Source organism: Eleutherodactylus coqui, chromosome 5, assembly GCF_035609145.1.
Source record: "Eleutherodactylus coqui strain aEleCoq1 chromosome 5, aEleCoq1.hap1, whole genome shotgun sequence".
NCBI lineage: Eukaryota > Metazoa > Chordata > Amphibia > Anura > Eleutherodactylidae > Eleutherodactylus > Eleutherodactylus coqui.
The window spans coordinates 207,283,440-207,300,558 of NC_089841.1; the positions used below are offsets into that span (position 1 = coordinate 207,283,440).

The following is a 17,119-nucleotide window of genomic DNA, read 5'->3' on the forward strand; positions in this document are numbered from 1 at the left end:
CGTATCACATCTTGTATCCAAGCTAGACGTGGTACAACAGGGTACCAGAGACTACATGCCGGGCCATATCACATCTTGTATCCAAGCTAGAGGTGGTACAACAGGGTACTAGAGCCTCCATGCCCACCCATATCACATCTTGTATCTAAGCTAGAGGTGGTACAACAGGGTACCAGAGCATCCATGCCTGTTTGTATCACACCTTGTATCTAAACTAGAGGTACAACAGGGTACTGGAGCCTCCCTACAAGTGTTCAGTTTTCTGTAATAAATTATCCTTTTGATCTGATATTGTAATCACTTACTTATACCAACGTTACAATCACACAGAGAAAGTTTCATTTGATTCCGAGAACACCTTCTAGGTGCTTGATTTTTTTTGACAATGAGTGTATATAGTTATTACAGCTGTATTAAGTGTATAACTGTATAAAAATATATTTGCCACTTGTAGGCCCAGCTAATATCCCAGGAGCTCTCTGTAGATACTTTGTGTTGCCTGATGAAGAGACATAACTTGTCTCGAAAGTTTGCTGCTAAACTTTATTTTGTCCAGGTATCGATTAAAAAAGTATTATAACTGCAAAGCTATTATTTTATTTCTCTTAGGCTTAAAGTGCACAACCGTATAAAAATTCATTTGTGTTGCGTCTCCAAAAGATAGACTTTTTTTCACCTAAGTGCACTTCCATATGCCATCCGTGTGTCCCGTTTCACATCCTTATGTCATTCGTTTCTCATGTCCACAAAAAAACCCCCTGAAACAGTCCCCAGTTAATTTTTCCTGCATCTCTTAGCAACAACTTGTGAAATTCTGTCCATTTCGTTTGCGGCACCATTGACTTGAATGGGTGAGCCTAGTTTGCACATTGGACCAGATAAGTGCATGCTGTGTTTTTTTTATCACACAGAACATATTTCCTCGAGAAAAAAACGAAGTATGAATTGTCACATTGACTACTATGGGTCGGTGTGCTGCCAGTGTCCGGCCACTTGTAGACTCGAACACCACAGGAGGCAGTAATACAGTTGTGTGCATTAGGCCTTATTGAGAGTAATTGGATTTTTTTTCAGCTGGCTAAGAGAATACCATACTTCTTTCTTTTGAGAAGCCTTCCTCTAATGGTTATTTCCTAAATCTGGTAGACATGTATAAATGGCACTTTGAAGGTTTCTCCTTTTTTTGCTGCAGTTTTATGAAAAGAAAAATTAAAATAAAAAAACGTGAGTATGCCATTATTGTGAGCCACGCTGCGTTAATCCTTCATCTCGCTGATTTCTCTGCTACACCTCCCTATACTTTGTAACAATGAAGTAGTGAGTGAATGGACACAGTGTACGATGTGGATACCTGCTACATGTTTCATTACAGAAATGTGACAACTGCAGTAATCATTACTTCTTGGTATATAAAGACGGCTCTTAATTATCTTCTATAACTAGCAGGTTGAACACATATTATACAGTATTTTTTAAAAAAGGTTGTCCAAGTTTTGTAAAGGTCTTTCATCAGATTCTGCATGCTGTAAAATAACAAATCAGCTGATACTCACCTCTCCCTGCTCCCCGCTCGTTGCTCGCCGATCTCCCTACTGCCCGCTCGTTCCTCGCCGATCTCTGTGCTAACATCAACTTTGCACGCTGCAGTCAGCCTGATCTGTCTACAAACAAGCTGCAGCAGCAGCTTTATTGGACATGACAGGCAGCAAACACAGCAGCGGGGGTGAGCGAGGAATGGGGAGAGGTGAGTATCAGTTGATTTATAACTTTACACATGAGAGGCCTTTACATAACTCAGAAAACCCCTTTATGCAGAGGAAAGATCTGCTCTACTTTACAAAGCCACTCTCATGAATTTCTTTTCATTCTGTTACTAGTATCCCAGTATGTATAAGTCAGCTAGTATTAACTTGGTTAGTTATCCCTTTCTATCTGAAACTCAAGGAGTCCTTTTCCTCAGGTTGGTCATGTGATCTCATTCTGACTACCTTTGGCTTCATATTCTCTCAAATTGGTCAGTTTTCAGTCAACATAATTCATGTATGATGAACCCTACCACACTAGCTCTTTAGAGTGGGACACAGAAACTCCTATCACAGTTACTGCTGCTGATTAGAGGCTCCTATCACACAGTTATACTGAAGGAGATCACAGCTCAGCCTTCTGACTGTATATTTATGGTCTGTAGCTTGTTTAGCTGAATACAGACGTTAATGATGGTGTCTTCCCTGCAGGCAGAGATGGTACAGGCTGTAGCTAGTCACGTGACATTGTGCTGATGCATCATTGGACTGATAGTACAGAATAGTGAAAGTGAAAGCAGAAATCTCAACATCAAGATGTTGTCTAACAAGCATTAGACAGGAGCCTGCACTGCATGAAAGTGACTGTAGTATACTTAGTAGACCTCCAGAGTGTGACAAGCAGTCAGGTGAGGGTGCAGCAATGGAAATATTAGAATTTGCTGGAGTGGCCCTACAAATAAATAAGGTGCAGCATTTATTTTTCTAAGTTATTATTTTGCATTGTATTTTGTGATACTTTATGGTAAGTCTAAAGGTCAATAATGTAAGTTTATTTTATTTATGGTGTTATTTTGTGTAATTTATCAGCTAGAAGAACAGTCAAAGAATATAACCTTAAAGGAAGATGTGGCTGCTCTGAAGAAACGCCTTCATGAATTAACAATGGTAAGTTATCGCTATTGGGAAAGCAAAGAAGTCAATCATTGCTATCTTACTATGTGGACCAGAGTGCTTTGCTCAGCATTAGTATCTATTGCAGTATGTTTATTTGCTTGACACTATACAGTTTTCAGGACTTCAGGCTTCCAATTTTGTCTGGAGAGAGCTTCTGTATAATTTTGATAAAGAAGTCCTATTACAAATGGCAGTTTGCTCTTTTCGACAGTCATATAATCAACTGGATGAACAGTGATAGAATGTTAAATGCCAACAAAGCATTCATAGTCCGCAGTAATGTACGGGATCTTCACGTTTCTCACTGAGCATTAAAAATGTCACTATATCTTTCTACCAGGAAAATCAGAAACTTAAAAAGGATCTCCTAGAGGCTCAAACCAGCATCTCTTTCCTCCAGAGTGAACTGGATGCTCTGAAAAGTGATTATGCAGATCAAAGCCTGAGCTCTGAAAGGTATATAGGAAGTGTTACCTCCTGAGAAATGTTTTAATAAAGTTTATGGATGGCATGTAATAATGATTTATTCTCCCTTTCAGAGATATGGAAATTATCAGGGAATATACAGATGAACGGGACAATTTGGCGAGGCAAATTGAAATACTGCAGTATGTATACTTTTCAGGGTTTTTCATAAATCTTGCAATTCAGAAAATTGTTTTTGTACTCGGTTGGATGATGTTTGTTTTAAAACCATTACCTAAGTAGCAAAGAGAGGCATAAAAAGTACTCTGTACAAAGCAACACAGGGAACAGAGAAGGGTTAGATAACATAGTATGTAGAGGCCCCTTTACACGCAACGATTATCGCTAGATGTAAACACGAGCATCGTGCATTTTTCGTTTAAACAATGGATTTTAATTCACTTAAAATACATTGCTCAGCCACTGAAAGACTGAGCAAAAACATTCCATTTGAATGTATTTCGATCATCTTTCAAAAGACTGTAGGATGTTCTCCCCGTGGCATTGTTTACCCTAGCCGCGAGAAGAAGCATGGAATGTGCTGGCAGCTGCTTGCACAGCTGGGCTTGTGTTTAACCACATACTGGGCTCTGCAAACAACTCCTGCAGGTACTTTTACATGCAAATGAAAATGATAAAGTGTTAATGGCCATTAACACTTTAGGCAAATGGGTCGCTAAATCTTTCAGTCGTTTGAAAGATTATCTTTGCGCGTAAAAGGGCCTTAAAGGGGTTGTCCCACGAAAGCAAGTGGGTTTATGCACTTCTGTATGGCCATATTAATGCACTTTGTAATATACATCGTGCATTAAATATTGGCCATAGAGAAGTTATACACTTACCCCCTCCTGGTGCTGGCATCCCCGTCTCCATGGCGACGAGCAAACTGCTTCTCTGGTCGCCAGAACAGTCGCGCTTGCGCAGAGATGAATCCCCTACTGGAAGGTCCTTGCTCACGAGCTGCGTCCTGGCTCCTCCCTCTTCTCAGCGTCCTCATGTAGCTCCGCCCCCGTCACATGGTGCCGATCAGCCAATGAGGTGGCTGGAATCGGCAATGGAGCTCAGACAGCAGAAGAACATCCACAGTGCACCATGGGAAAAGACCCGTGGTGCATCGTGGGAGAAGACCAGCGGCAGCCATCTTGGAAAGAAGATTTTTTAACGTTGCTGAATGGGGATTCAGGTAAGGGAATTTTTTTTTTAAATAACACCTGGCAGCAGTATTCTTTTACAGGTACTGGGGTACTGGGCAAAAAAAAAAATCACTTTAGGCGCGGGACAACCCCTTTAAGGCCGAAAGAAGACATATGTCTATTCAATTTAGCCTATTATCCCCTAATGTTAATTACATGATAAAGAAAAGAGAAAAAAAGGTAAAAAAACTGATAGTTGTGATTTCTCAAAGACTGATGGCCCTTTTACATGCAAAGATAATCTTTCAAACTAATGAAATATGGAAAGATTTAGCGATCTGTTTACATTGTGTTAATGGCCATTAACACTTTTGCATCTTCATTTGCATGTAAAAGGACATCCATAAATTGTTTGCAAAGCCCAGCTTGTGTTTAAACACACTCCCAGCTGTGCAGACAGCTGCCAGCACATTCCATTGTTCTCCTCAAGGCTGCCAGCAGATTGCATTGTTCTTCTCCCAGCTAGTGTAAACATACCGTGGGGAGAACATCCTGCAGTCTTTTGAAAGATAAGCAAAATACATTCAAATGGAATGTAACAGTCTTTTAGTGGCTGAACAATGAATTTTAAGTGAACCAAAATCCATCGTTCAAACGAAAACTGCACGATGCCTGCGTTTACATGAAACGATTATCACTCATTTTCGGTTGTTTGGATGTCGTTGCATGTAAAAGGTTGAGAGGCGGAGAAAAGTTTAGTATCCTCTCAGTGATGCTGCATTTTGGAGTAGGACAAGATACACTTCCAACCACCTACTTGAATTATGCTACAAACATCATGTAAAACCGACACAGCGTCTATCATCTAGTCACAGGGCGCAGGGGAGTCTATGTGGACAGTTTCTAATTATAACATTGTATTTGGAAACTGGTTTTAATGCCCTTCCTTAATAGTCATACTAAAGTATCATCTTCATTATATTGTAGCTGCAGGTGAACTGTTGTGAATGTGTAGTTTAAAGTGTAATCCATCTCCAATATTAATGACAACTCTTAGCTTGCATTACTTGCAACAAGCTTTATGTTTGCCATGTAGTTCACAAATAAAACAAATCTGACACATTTCTGTATGACGAAGTGACATGTCACTTCTTGACAGCAATGTGCGCAGAAATGCAGCAGAATTTTGCATGTGGATTTTGCCTATTGATATTGCTAATACTGCATGTGGACCTGCATTAAATATCGCGACACAATAGCCGTGGATTTTTGTCGCAGTTTTACAGGCAGAATCTTTGCTCAAAATTCCACGGCGGACTTCGCCATGTGATCATAGCTTATTTGGTGCATGGCTCGCCTGGTGCATTAGTATTCACAGAACTCACCCTATAAAAATCTGTTATAAAGTTCCGATGAGCATTAAAGGGGTTGTGCTAAGACTGCAAGTAGAGATGAGCGAGCATACTTGCTAAGGGCAATTACTTGATCGAGCATTGTCCTTAGCGAGTACCTGCCCGCTCAGAAGACAAGATTCAGCTGCCGGCGACGGGTGGGGAGCGGCTGGGGAGAGCGGGTAGGAACGGAGGGGAGATCTCGCTCTCCCCCCCGCTCCCCCCTGCTCACTGCCGCAACTCACCTCTCATCCGTGCCGGCAGCCGAACCTTTTCTTCTGAGCGAGGAGATACTCGCTAAGGACAATGCTCGATCGAGTAATTGTCCTTAGCGAGTATGCTCGCTCATCTCTAATTGCAAGTTAATCCGACAATGGGACTTCACCAAACCCAAGAACAAGGCCATGGTGTGTCCCAAAAGTTGTTGTTTCTGCTACATGCACATCAATGGGACTGGTGGTTATGCCATAAAAGTCTGATTGATGCATGCACGCTCTTTATGGAATCCATAAAAATCTGCGTGTAAAAACTGAGTCCTATTACATCATGTATCGGATTATGAATATGTTCTCCACTATTCCCTAGATGCAATGCCACCACATGGTTGTACGTGAAGTGCCTACTGACCAGTAATATAGACCCATAACCCAGTATGCCATTGGGCATTTACCCTGTTTCATGGTCCATAGAGAGATAATGGATATTTTCTTATAGCAATGCAATTTGGTATCAGTTCCAACAAAAGGATATTGTAAAGATACTGTAAAGAAAAAAATTGAATATACATATATCTTGTCCAAGTAAAAAATATTGCTTGAGTTCTTTTTATTGTGTTTGACCATGAGCAGAGGCATAACTTGAAGCTTCTGGGCCCCAATGCAAAATGTGTAACAAGACCTCCAACTTTAATGCTTTATTCATAGTACTGGGCTCCCTATATGGAGAAGAGATGCATTATGGGCCCTGTAAGGGTCCTGGGTGCGACTGCAGCGTCCGAGGAGCAGGCCCACAGCCGAGGAGATGGCGGGGTAGACAATTAATAATTATGTCAAGGCGGCTCTACCATCTCCTCCCCTGACGGTAGCCTGGGACCCATCCAAGTTACTGCTCGGGGATGTCGCAGGGAAAGTGTAAGCAGAGGTTACCTCAAATCTTCTGGTCACTCGTGACGCCACCATTCCGTCCTCTGCAGTGAAACTCGTAGGAAATAACTTGGTCCACACACAGGAATAACTTTCCTGACAAACTGGAAATGGTCGGGAATGTCCATTTATTGTAACTTAATAACAGTTCAACAGTAGATTGGCACAGATATAACAGAAGGAGGTGGTGTGACAGGGAGGATACTTGGGGCAATCCGGACGATCCACAGCTAGTTATCTGTGAGATCCCACTCCCGGCGACTCTCCTTCTCTCTCTCCAACTCTCTACCAGTACACACTCACGCTTCTTGTGCCTTCATTCGCCAATCAACGATCCATTCCTCACTCAGTACTTAGTAGTAGACCTGGCTCATCCCTGGTAGAATAATTCCAGGCCAAGCAGTGGGGAATTGCTCAGCTTCCTCCATTCTTCACACACATTGCTCAGTATCTGGCAGCTCACTCACTGACTTGTCAGAAGAACTAGCAGCAGACTGACTCCTTGCTGACTCCATCTCCCTTGCATCCACTTTGCAAACACATTTATATCACAAGGTCACATGTCAAACAACATGATACATTTCTCAGACATAACCCAGACACTAACCCATTCAGTGCTGCAGAGGTGCAATACACATCAAATGCATACAACATAGGAGACACTGACAATACCTTTGCACGAGGCAAACATATAACATAATGGAGGGGCCCTGTTAACTATAGTTACACCCTGATCCATGAGTGCTCTCATTGAGGAGACCCTGCATTCATAGATTTTTAGATACTAGTTCATGAGGCTTTGCTGCATTACTCTTAAATATATGGTTGATTATATAAAGGTACAAAATATACATTTTATTTTTTTATTATCCTTGAAAGTAGCTGAACTGTGTAGAAAACAATCTGTGGCATTTCTTTAGTTGACATTCTATACCTTTTGATTACAGAACAGCTAATAGAAAGCTGCATGACAGTAATGATGGACTGCGGAGTGTGCTGGAGAACAGTCTGATTAAGTACAACAGATCACTGGTACGTTCATGTTCCTGACACTGGTTACTGCTACTCTTGTGTGTAATGATACACTCCCTGCTAGCATAACAGCACCGCAGTGTGAATATGAGCATGGCTTAGGGCCGCCACATCTTTATCAAAGTTTAATCTTATTTCCCGGTTTCTTCTTGGCAGTAAGAAAAAATACCATTATATGAGGAACAAATTTATCTTCAATAAAAGACATTTTATACCTCTGCCACACAATTCTGCAATTTTTACATAGTGCCTTATCATTTCTAGTACAAATTGGAATATAGAAAGAACTCACTAAATCCGGAAGAACTCTTAATCTGCCATTTATGGAACCCAGAGGGTGTCAAATTATCAAACATTCTAGATGCAAGGAACATAGAAAAGTAAAAAAAAACTTTTATGGGAATATAAGATCTATAAAGCTGTGCCAACAGATAGCAGGCTACACAAAAATAGCATCACATATTTTTTCTTGGTTTATTCTTTTAATCAGTGCAGTTTTTTTTGCTGGCTTTCTCTTCCTAGACTGGGCATCTTCAGCTTTCATAGTAATGCAAGTGTAAAACTATTGGAATTGTTAGACTTTTTGGTCCAGGATTAAAACCCCTCAGAAGGCAAAGACTGTTTTACAGCAGACTGTTTCTTTCAGCAGGATTGATGGAAACATGATTGATGGAGGTCAAAAAGGTTAAAGTTTCTCCATAGGGAGAGCAGATGGTGGGTGTGAGGAGACTTATAAGGCCCTACATGCTCCTCTGGGATATTTATGCAAATGGAAAGATGGAACAAGGCTTCTACACCTATTCAAAGGCAGCATTCGTACAAGTCAGTGTCAGACCAACTAGGTGCTCTTCCTAAGGAAAAACCTAACTCCTTTGGACATACAACATAGGCCTCTTACACAGTCAAGCTAGCAACCTACTGCACACCAATGAGGGGCAAAAAAACGTGAAGCACTCTATCTGTGCATGGTTATCTTTTCCTTATGGAGAAAACTCTGGCTTTGGCTTATTTTCCCAGTCATAGTTCCAAGACTGGTTAAAAGGTCTTACTGTCACGTCCGTGCGGCTCACAAGCACCACGCTCAGCATGGACGCAGGGTGATGTTAACAACTACAGTGGTAGATAGATTTATGCACTGCAGAACAGTGTGCACCACAACTGAGATACATAACCCAGATGTAAAGCCTGTGCGACACCTGCGTATTACACTCAGCATGGCGATAGGGCACATAAACACTGTTGGAAATAGCCACACACCATGCTATGCTGAACGGTAGCACCACTCCAGGGAGAAGGAGGCCTGGCCCTAACCTAGCAAGGGAGGTGAATGGTTCCTTTGTAGAAGCAGAGTAATCATCTTGATAGAGATGGCCCCACGGTCTTTATCCTGGGCCCTGAGTGTCCCTATAGGAACCCCTGGTGAGATTAACCAAACAGCAAAGCAAAACAGAAATGAACAGCAGGAAAGCAACTGAAAAGGAACCCACAGCAATACAAGTTGCAATACACCCAGCACAGAAGAACTCCAAACTCCAAGGACTCCACCATTGAATGGAATAAGCAGCACTAAGCACAAGTAGGGGTGAACATATAAAGCCACTTTGCACCTGAAAACTGGCAGAGTGAATAGAAAACCACACCTCCACCCTACTCCCAGGCATGACTAATCCAGCCTGCATCCATGCAGCAAAGAAAGACAGCACCAGCAGTCTCTGCACATGGTGCATTAACCCTTGACCTGCCTAACAAGGCAACAGTACTTGGCCTGTGTCAAGGCCACCATGCCACGACACTGTCGCCACCCACAAGTCGTGACACTGACATTGACTTGCAGGAATGTTGCCTTATAATAGCTGGTGCTGTAGAGGTATTGTTCCTTTCTGATCCACATCATTGGCTTCTCACTAGCCAGCCAGCAACCTATTGTACACTGATGAGGAGCAAACCCCCAAAACAGCCCATCTGTACTTGGTTATCTTCTTCCTCTGGAGAAGACCATGGCTTTGACTTATATTCCCAGTTCCTGGCTTTGGCTTATATTTCACGTTACAAGGCTGGTTTAATGGATTTACTGCCTTCCAATAGGTGGTGCAGTAGAGGCACTGTTCCATCTTCCCATTACCATGACTGAAAGCATGTATTCTTCTAACATGTGACTTACTAAAACTATTTAAGGAAATAAAAGAGGGTAATAACATTATATAAGGTAACTGATATTTGTGAAGTTCACTAAAGTAGTTTTTGACCCTTTTCACACAGTGCAGTTTATTTACTTTTGGTTTTGACTAGCCACTAGTCCAGCAGTGCAGCACCCTGAACTGTAAAGAATAACTTCACTTTATGGGAGATTTAGTAATTTTATAATGTCTCATTGTAAAGTCTCAGTATAAGCTGTATACAATAACAAAAAATGGGTATTTCCGACAATCCACTATCTTGGGAAAACCTCTTGAAAAATTGCATTGCATTTTCTTTGGGTCAGGTCACATGACAGTCATAAAAAAAATAAAATAAAAACATTATCCTTTGTCTTTTTAGCGTGCTGTCAACACTTCACCGGGAAGTACAATTTCTAGAAACAGTCCCAAGACGAACAGAAGTAATTCTCCCTATGACCGGTACAGTATGACTTTCAGTGATGCCTCTTCTTTACTACTACATTGTGATTGGATCAAAGCTGATTTAGTGGGGTGAAGAACTGGACAGTTGCCCAGAGTCCCCGTTATTTATGGGCCCCCATGGATAGGACTCCCAGGAGTAACCTGAAAATGGAGCAGGAGGCATTCTGATTCAGTAGTAGTTTGGAAGCGGTCTGCCCAACAAAGAAGAGGACTGTGCAACGTTTAAATCACAGTTGCATGGCCCTGGGTTCGTCTTGCTCCCTACTGATTGATATAATGGGATTCTGTGGGTTGTTAATTCAGTAATATGTGTCCATCACTATTTAAGCATTGCCTGGCAATGTTATTTGGACACTGTATGATAGTTGTATTTTGCCATTAAATGGCAGTGGTGTGCAGGCAATGAATATCAGCGGTATCAGAAGTATTATGTGGATAACGCACGGAGGTATTATTTTATATTTGCAGCTCTTCAGATTACTAAAAAACGGTTTAAAAATGGCGAGGGGCTTTATTTCTTAGGAGCTCATTTTCTATTAAATCGGCCCTCGGTTGAATTTTTCATTTATGTATACTCAAAATAGATAAATGGTAGAGCTTAGTGGAAGCCGCGTAGATCCATAAATCCAGTTAGCGCCACCTAGTGACAACTGCAGACAGCCAAAGTTTCATCATTTAATTCTATGGGGATTGCGAACTCCGTATCTGAAAAAGCAGAGCTCCAACCTCTATAAAGACATGTCATTAAATCAGTCAGCAAAAGAACATAGGTGAGATATAGATTTTTATCTGTAACGTTACACCTGCGTGACACCCATTGGCCATAATCGCGTTGCTCACCATATTATTGCTACTGCGTTTACATGTGCTAGTTATTGCCATTAGACTGCTGTTTTGGCCTATTTACAGTTCAATATGATGCACTTATTTTTTATGTGTACGCCTGCATAACTTTTAGAAAAAAAAACTTTTTAAAATGTAAAAAAACTTGCAGGTTTAAAAAAAAAATAAAATAAAAAAAAATGACCCTGCACAGAATTTTACATCTATTTAGAAAAGATGGTAGGAATACTTTAAGCTGTCACTCTATAATATGCTGAAAAATATACTTAATATGTCATTGACTTGAAATATTATCCCTCTTTTTTTCAAGCTCGCCTCGATCATCCTTCTTAGATGAGGACTATGATACTTTGGCAGTATGTGATCCAATGCAGAGAATGAACTGTGAGGTTGACAGTCTCCCTGAAAGCTGTATAGACAGTGGACTGTCCACTTTGAGGGACTCCAATGAATACGATTCTGAGGTGGAATACAAGGCTCCAAGAAGCATGCACCGGTCACGATTTTCTCAGGAAGGTTATAGTGGGGATGCTTCAGATACAGATGTGAGTACCCGAATTAGAACAGAGATAACTCTATAGAGGGGACTTTTCCATTTCCTTTGTTAGGGACAAATTTATAGAGCTTTACCACAAATTATTTGCACTTTAGTCACTTTGGCTTACATAGGTAGCTGTTATTGATACACGATAGATGCCACTTGAGGATCCGTATGATAGTTGGTTGACACCATTCTCCAATGCCAGTCTCCTGGTGCTTTTCAGTGGACGCTTTGTGAAAATAGCTAGCGCAATTGTCGACACCTGGAAGTCATAAATACTGCTTAGATGATCAGTTCTCGGTTTGTTCTGGACACTATCAGTTTCCTGACAGCTTGGGCACTCACTGTCTTCCTGAGTATTCTTGATTATAAACCTCAGCCACCTCACGTCAGATTCTGTTGCTGACCATCAGGATTGGTAACAGAAGTTCAATTCTGTCTTGGATTGTTAATGGCATCTTCTGGTACCTGAAAAAAAATGTGATTAGTGTTTTCTATACCACATAATTCAACATAACTTTATTAATACTCAACATGACATCAGACATAACTCAGAAATAATCGCAGGTATTGAAAAAAAAAGACTATACCTATCAGTTTCTGATGGAATTCTCCCCTTAAATCATGTATCCTATGGTCCTCTTACCATTTGAGTTTTTTTGATTGCCACCAAGATGTCCAACAAGTACCACCATAATGCCAAAAAGTTTTCCCCTACTCATCTAAGCATTCCGCAAAGTTTCTTAGCTGTATCTATTTTCAATCAGAAGATACTCCGGATGGCTCTGACTTGTGAAACATATATATATATATATATATATATATATATATATATATATATAAAAATATATATATATGTGTGTGTGTGTATTCTGGACAAAGAATGCATTCTATCATCTGGTACTCTCAGGAGAAGCACACTTGAACACAAAGTGTCAGTGCTCACAAGAAAGTGGAGTGGCACTTTATATTAAGCTCTCATGCATCTTTTGTGTGCACTGTGGGTGCTGAGGCTGAAAACATTGTTACAGGAAGGGTATCTTCAGAAATTGATCTACTATACAGACCAATATGCTCATTGATTGCATTTGTCTTCCAGCACTCATCTACTGGGCCGTTACCTGGGCCAATTCAGACTCTATTTGGGGGCAAACAATCGATCATATGATTGTTTGTCTCCCTAGGGCTGTCATTGATTGGATGCACATCACCCTGTCTACATGGGAAGATGTACAGTCAACCATAAAGAATTATTACACTTGTATAGATGAATAATCGGTGCTAATTGTTTCACTTTTCGGGTGTACATTCTTGCATTATTATTGCTCTACATGGAAGGTCCTTAAGCTTAAAAGAATTAACAGCATCAACTGCCTTACTTTTTTCTTTCTTATGCTCCTTCTTACTTTTGTTTCTGTGTTAGTGGTCAATACATTTTTTTTCATACTTTTTCTTCCTCCTCTCAAAAAATCTCTGCCTGGAGGTAGGGGCTTTGCTGGACTTGTGCACTGTTTGCTAGCACTAGTCAGGTACGTATAGGTTCCGCCCATGACTATGGTAAGCTTGACTGCTTGCTTATTTTCAACATGAAGTCTGGGGCATCACTGTTACTAATTCAATTCACAAACAATAATTTAGGATTAAGGCCCATTTACACACAACGATTATCGCTCAAAATTGGTTCAAACAATGTCTTTTAAGTGATAATCGTTGCATGTAAATGCTACCATCGTTAGCTTTTCGGCTGAACGATGATTTTTAGTTCAGCATTAAGGATGAGCGAGTATACTCGCTAAAGCACTACTCGTCCGAGTAATGTGCTTTAGACGAGTATCTCTCTGCTCGTCCATAAAGATTCGGGGACCGCTGCGGCTGACAGGTGAGTCGCAGCGGGGAGCAGGGGAGAGCGAGCGGGAGAGAGAGACAGAGAGATCTCCCCTCCGTTCCTCCCCGCTCTCCCCCGCAGCTCCCCGCTCCGCAGCGGTCCCTGAATCTTTAAGGACGAGCAGAGAGATACTCGTCTAAAGCACATTACTCGGACGAGTAGTGCTTTAGCGAGTATACTCGCTCATCCTTATTCAGCATACAAACCATCATTCGGTCGGCCAGCTCATAGCAGGGACCGCACGCTGCGATTCTCTGTGGGAGCACTGATAACATTTTCAGCTGCTGTCCCATGGGAGAACAATGGAGCTGTATGCAGATAACAGACCACCTGCTGTTATCTGCATACACCGAAGGGAGCTTCATTTAAATGTAATTGAAGCTAAATAGCTACTAATAGGCATTAAAGCCCATTAGCAGCTATGCAAAGTGGTCGCTCAAAACTGTAACAAACTGTCTATTGAGCGATACTCTTTGTGTGTAAATGGGGCTTTAGGCTTAACAATCTGTTTAGTGACTGACGATTATGACTGAAGATTATGCAGCACAAATTTTTTAATTTCCTTCCCAATTAAGTGCTGCATTTTTAAAAATATTTGGTTGATGCTGCATACTAAAGTATGTCATCTATGGTATGTCATCTATGCAGGTTCCTGAAATTCGGGACGAGGAATCTTATGCTCCTGAATCCGGTAGCTCATTTCTAGATTGGAAACCATCACGACCGGTGAGCAGGAGCAGCTCAGGTGCATCATCGAGAAAATGTATCTCAGCATTGCCTGCACATGTGACAAATGTAAGCAGAATAAAGTTAGTGCTTTAACTCTAATTTCATCTAATTATATGTAAAAGCATTGTACTAAATGGTTGAAGCATTGTAGACTTTCAGACTGCAATGCTGAAGACAAATGTTTTGAAGTAGGGGACACATCCCGCAGTTTTCGGACAGTTATGCTTGTTTGGTGGATGTGCTGTACCTTGTGATTAAAGGAAAGAAAATATGAAATCAATAGTTGTGTGATATTGAGCAATAATCCTAAAAACAGACCATGTATGCATAGTTATAATTTTATCCTTACAAAACCTTTTACCAGGATCCAATTTTTCACAGAGTGTTGATGGTGGATAATAAAATGCTTTACATTTTACCCTCCCCTTTTGTAAAACTGTCAGTTAAAGAAATAAATACACAGCTGCCCATGGTATAATATATAAAATATATATATATAATGCATAAAAAGAAAGGATACTCACTTCTCTTCTCCCCTGGGAAAAGAGTGTATTAGCTCCTTCTGCAGTCTAAGTCTCTGCCAACAGAGGAAGTCAGGTGACTGCTGCAGCCAATCAGAGACTGCAACATCACCATTCTGAACTAGTATCACAGTGCCCAGGATGTGAGTGTCAATGCCAGGAAAATGGGCAGTGATGCTGTGGCCTCTAATTGGCTTCAGCAGTCACCTGACTCCCGCTATCGTCAGAGACCGGGATCACAGCAGGAGCTGGTATGCTCTTTTCCTTGGGAAAAGAAAGTTAAAGGGGTTGTCCCGCAAAAGCAATTGAAGTTATACACTTCTGTATGGCCATATTAATGCACTTTGTAATATACATCGTGCATTAAATATTGGCCATACAGAAGTTATATACTTACCCCTCCCTGTGTCGGCGTCCCCGTCTCCATGGCGCCGACCAACACCTTCTCCTTGCTTGATTAGACGCGCTTGTGCAGTCTGTCTTGTCTGTCCCGTAGCAGGGGCCGCTCCAGCGGGCTCGCGCCGCACAGGTCGTACAGAAGTGTTTAACTTCAATTGCTTTTGCAGGACAACCCCTTTAAGTATTCTTTCTTATATTATCTTACATCATGGACAGCTGTTTAATTTGTTTTTAAACTCAGACAACCCCTTGAAGAAGATAAATCTGAAGATGGGAAATCAGAATATATTTTTACTACTCCATCCAATAATCTGACTAATGTGAGATTTTAGTTAGTGGGTATGTCTTCCTTTTAACCGTTTGTACTGCTGTCATACATCTAAAATATAAAATGAATTAACTATGGAAATTAATTACAAAGATTGTACCACTTTGTATCACCAGATCCTTTGTCTCCATGGTAACAGACTACCAAGAAAGTCTGTGTAGTCTGATTCTACAGTCGTACTGTATTCATTTTTATCTGTTCCCCATTTCCTGCCAACTTTTACGTTGGAGAAATAAGAATTATACAAAACCCTTATTCCAAAGAAATTTTAGTAGGTAAATGATAGACTAGTCATGTCCTAGAATCATGATATAGTTGATGGTATCAGTTATTAACTATAAAAAAACAGCAGCAGCGCCCCTTCCCCCCTTTATGGGTGTAAAAGTTACAATACGTTTCAGAGACTAATGGGAATAAGTTGAAAGAAAGATGTATCATTGTAAAAGACTATGATAGGAAATGAAACTTTGAATATTAAGGAACAGTAAAATATTGTACAACGAAATTGTAGCAAGTCTGATAATTACTTCTCCAGCCCTTGAATTTACAGATAGGCTATCTAGTAGATAAGGGTAAAAGGAATGCGTCATGCATTTACGGTAATTTTAATTTTGTTACAGCGCTTTTACATCTGCGCTGAGGATTCTGCTCTTCTGCTCCGTTCAGGGAGCAGGAAAGGGGAATCCCCACTACCAAATGTTTCAATCTCTGGATGGAACTGAACAGCGCCGGGCAGACCCCATTGCCTATAATGGGTCTGCCCGCTTTCAGCCCAGCTGGCCGGGTTTTGGATGGAAGAAACAGCGCAGCATGCAGCACTTTTTCTTCCAGTATTTACAGCTCGATCTGTGATGGAACCTCTGTCCAGATGTGAAACCACCCTTAATTAGATTTAGTTATATTGATGATACGTTATGTATTTGGTCTTTTTTTCAATGTTGTAGCTATATATGTTTCATTCATAAACATTCCCTTGGGCCATATAGGAGACACATCCTTTCTATACTGCTGTAATAACTACATAGTATGTGTACTTTCTGGTAGCTGAAATGAATAGTAGTCCATTGACAGAGAAATGTCATAGACTTGTACAGTCCACGGGAAGTGATAAAGCACAGTCCCTTCCAGGAGTTGCATGCAGAACCTTATCTGTGTGCGTAGTGTGCAGTTTTGCTATCCTGCTTTATCTCGGCCTCCGCCATTACAATACAGCTGTTATTAATTCCCCCACCCTCTAATGATAATGAAATGATTCTCTGAGCCTTGGTATGCAGCAAAGCTGAGGAGTTGGAACAGGAAATAGCAGCCCATTTTTGCTGTCCTAGTGGTCATTGTGAAATCTGTAGTATCAAAGTACTTTTTCTATGTGGATAGTTACATAAAAAACACA

The 17,119-nt window shown here is 40.9% G+C and overlaps 1 protein-coding gene across 1 annotated transcript in view; it reads left to right on the plus strand.

Moving 5' to 3' along the window:
• RASEF (RAS and EF-hand domain containing) overlaps positions 1-17,119 on the plus strand; it is a 79,458-nt gene that overhangs the window by 47,457 nt on the left and 14,882 nt on the right. The window contains exons 5-11 of the mRNA XM_066604129.1: positions 2,613-2,690; positions 3,040-3,155; positions 3,239-3,307; positions 7,778-7,862; positions 10,401-10,480; positions 11,637-11,871; positions 14,401-14,547. Coding sequence (XP_066460226.1) covers positions 2,613-2,690; positions 3,040-3,155; positions 3,239-3,307; positions 7,778-7,862; positions 10,401-10,480; positions 11,637-11,871; positions 14,401-14,547 — 810 coding nt within the window. The remainder of the gene's footprint in view (positions 1-2,612; positions 2,691-3,039; positions 3,156-3,238; positions 3,308-7,777; positions 7,863-10,400; positions 10,481-11,636; positions 11,872-14,400; positions 14,548-17,119) is intronic.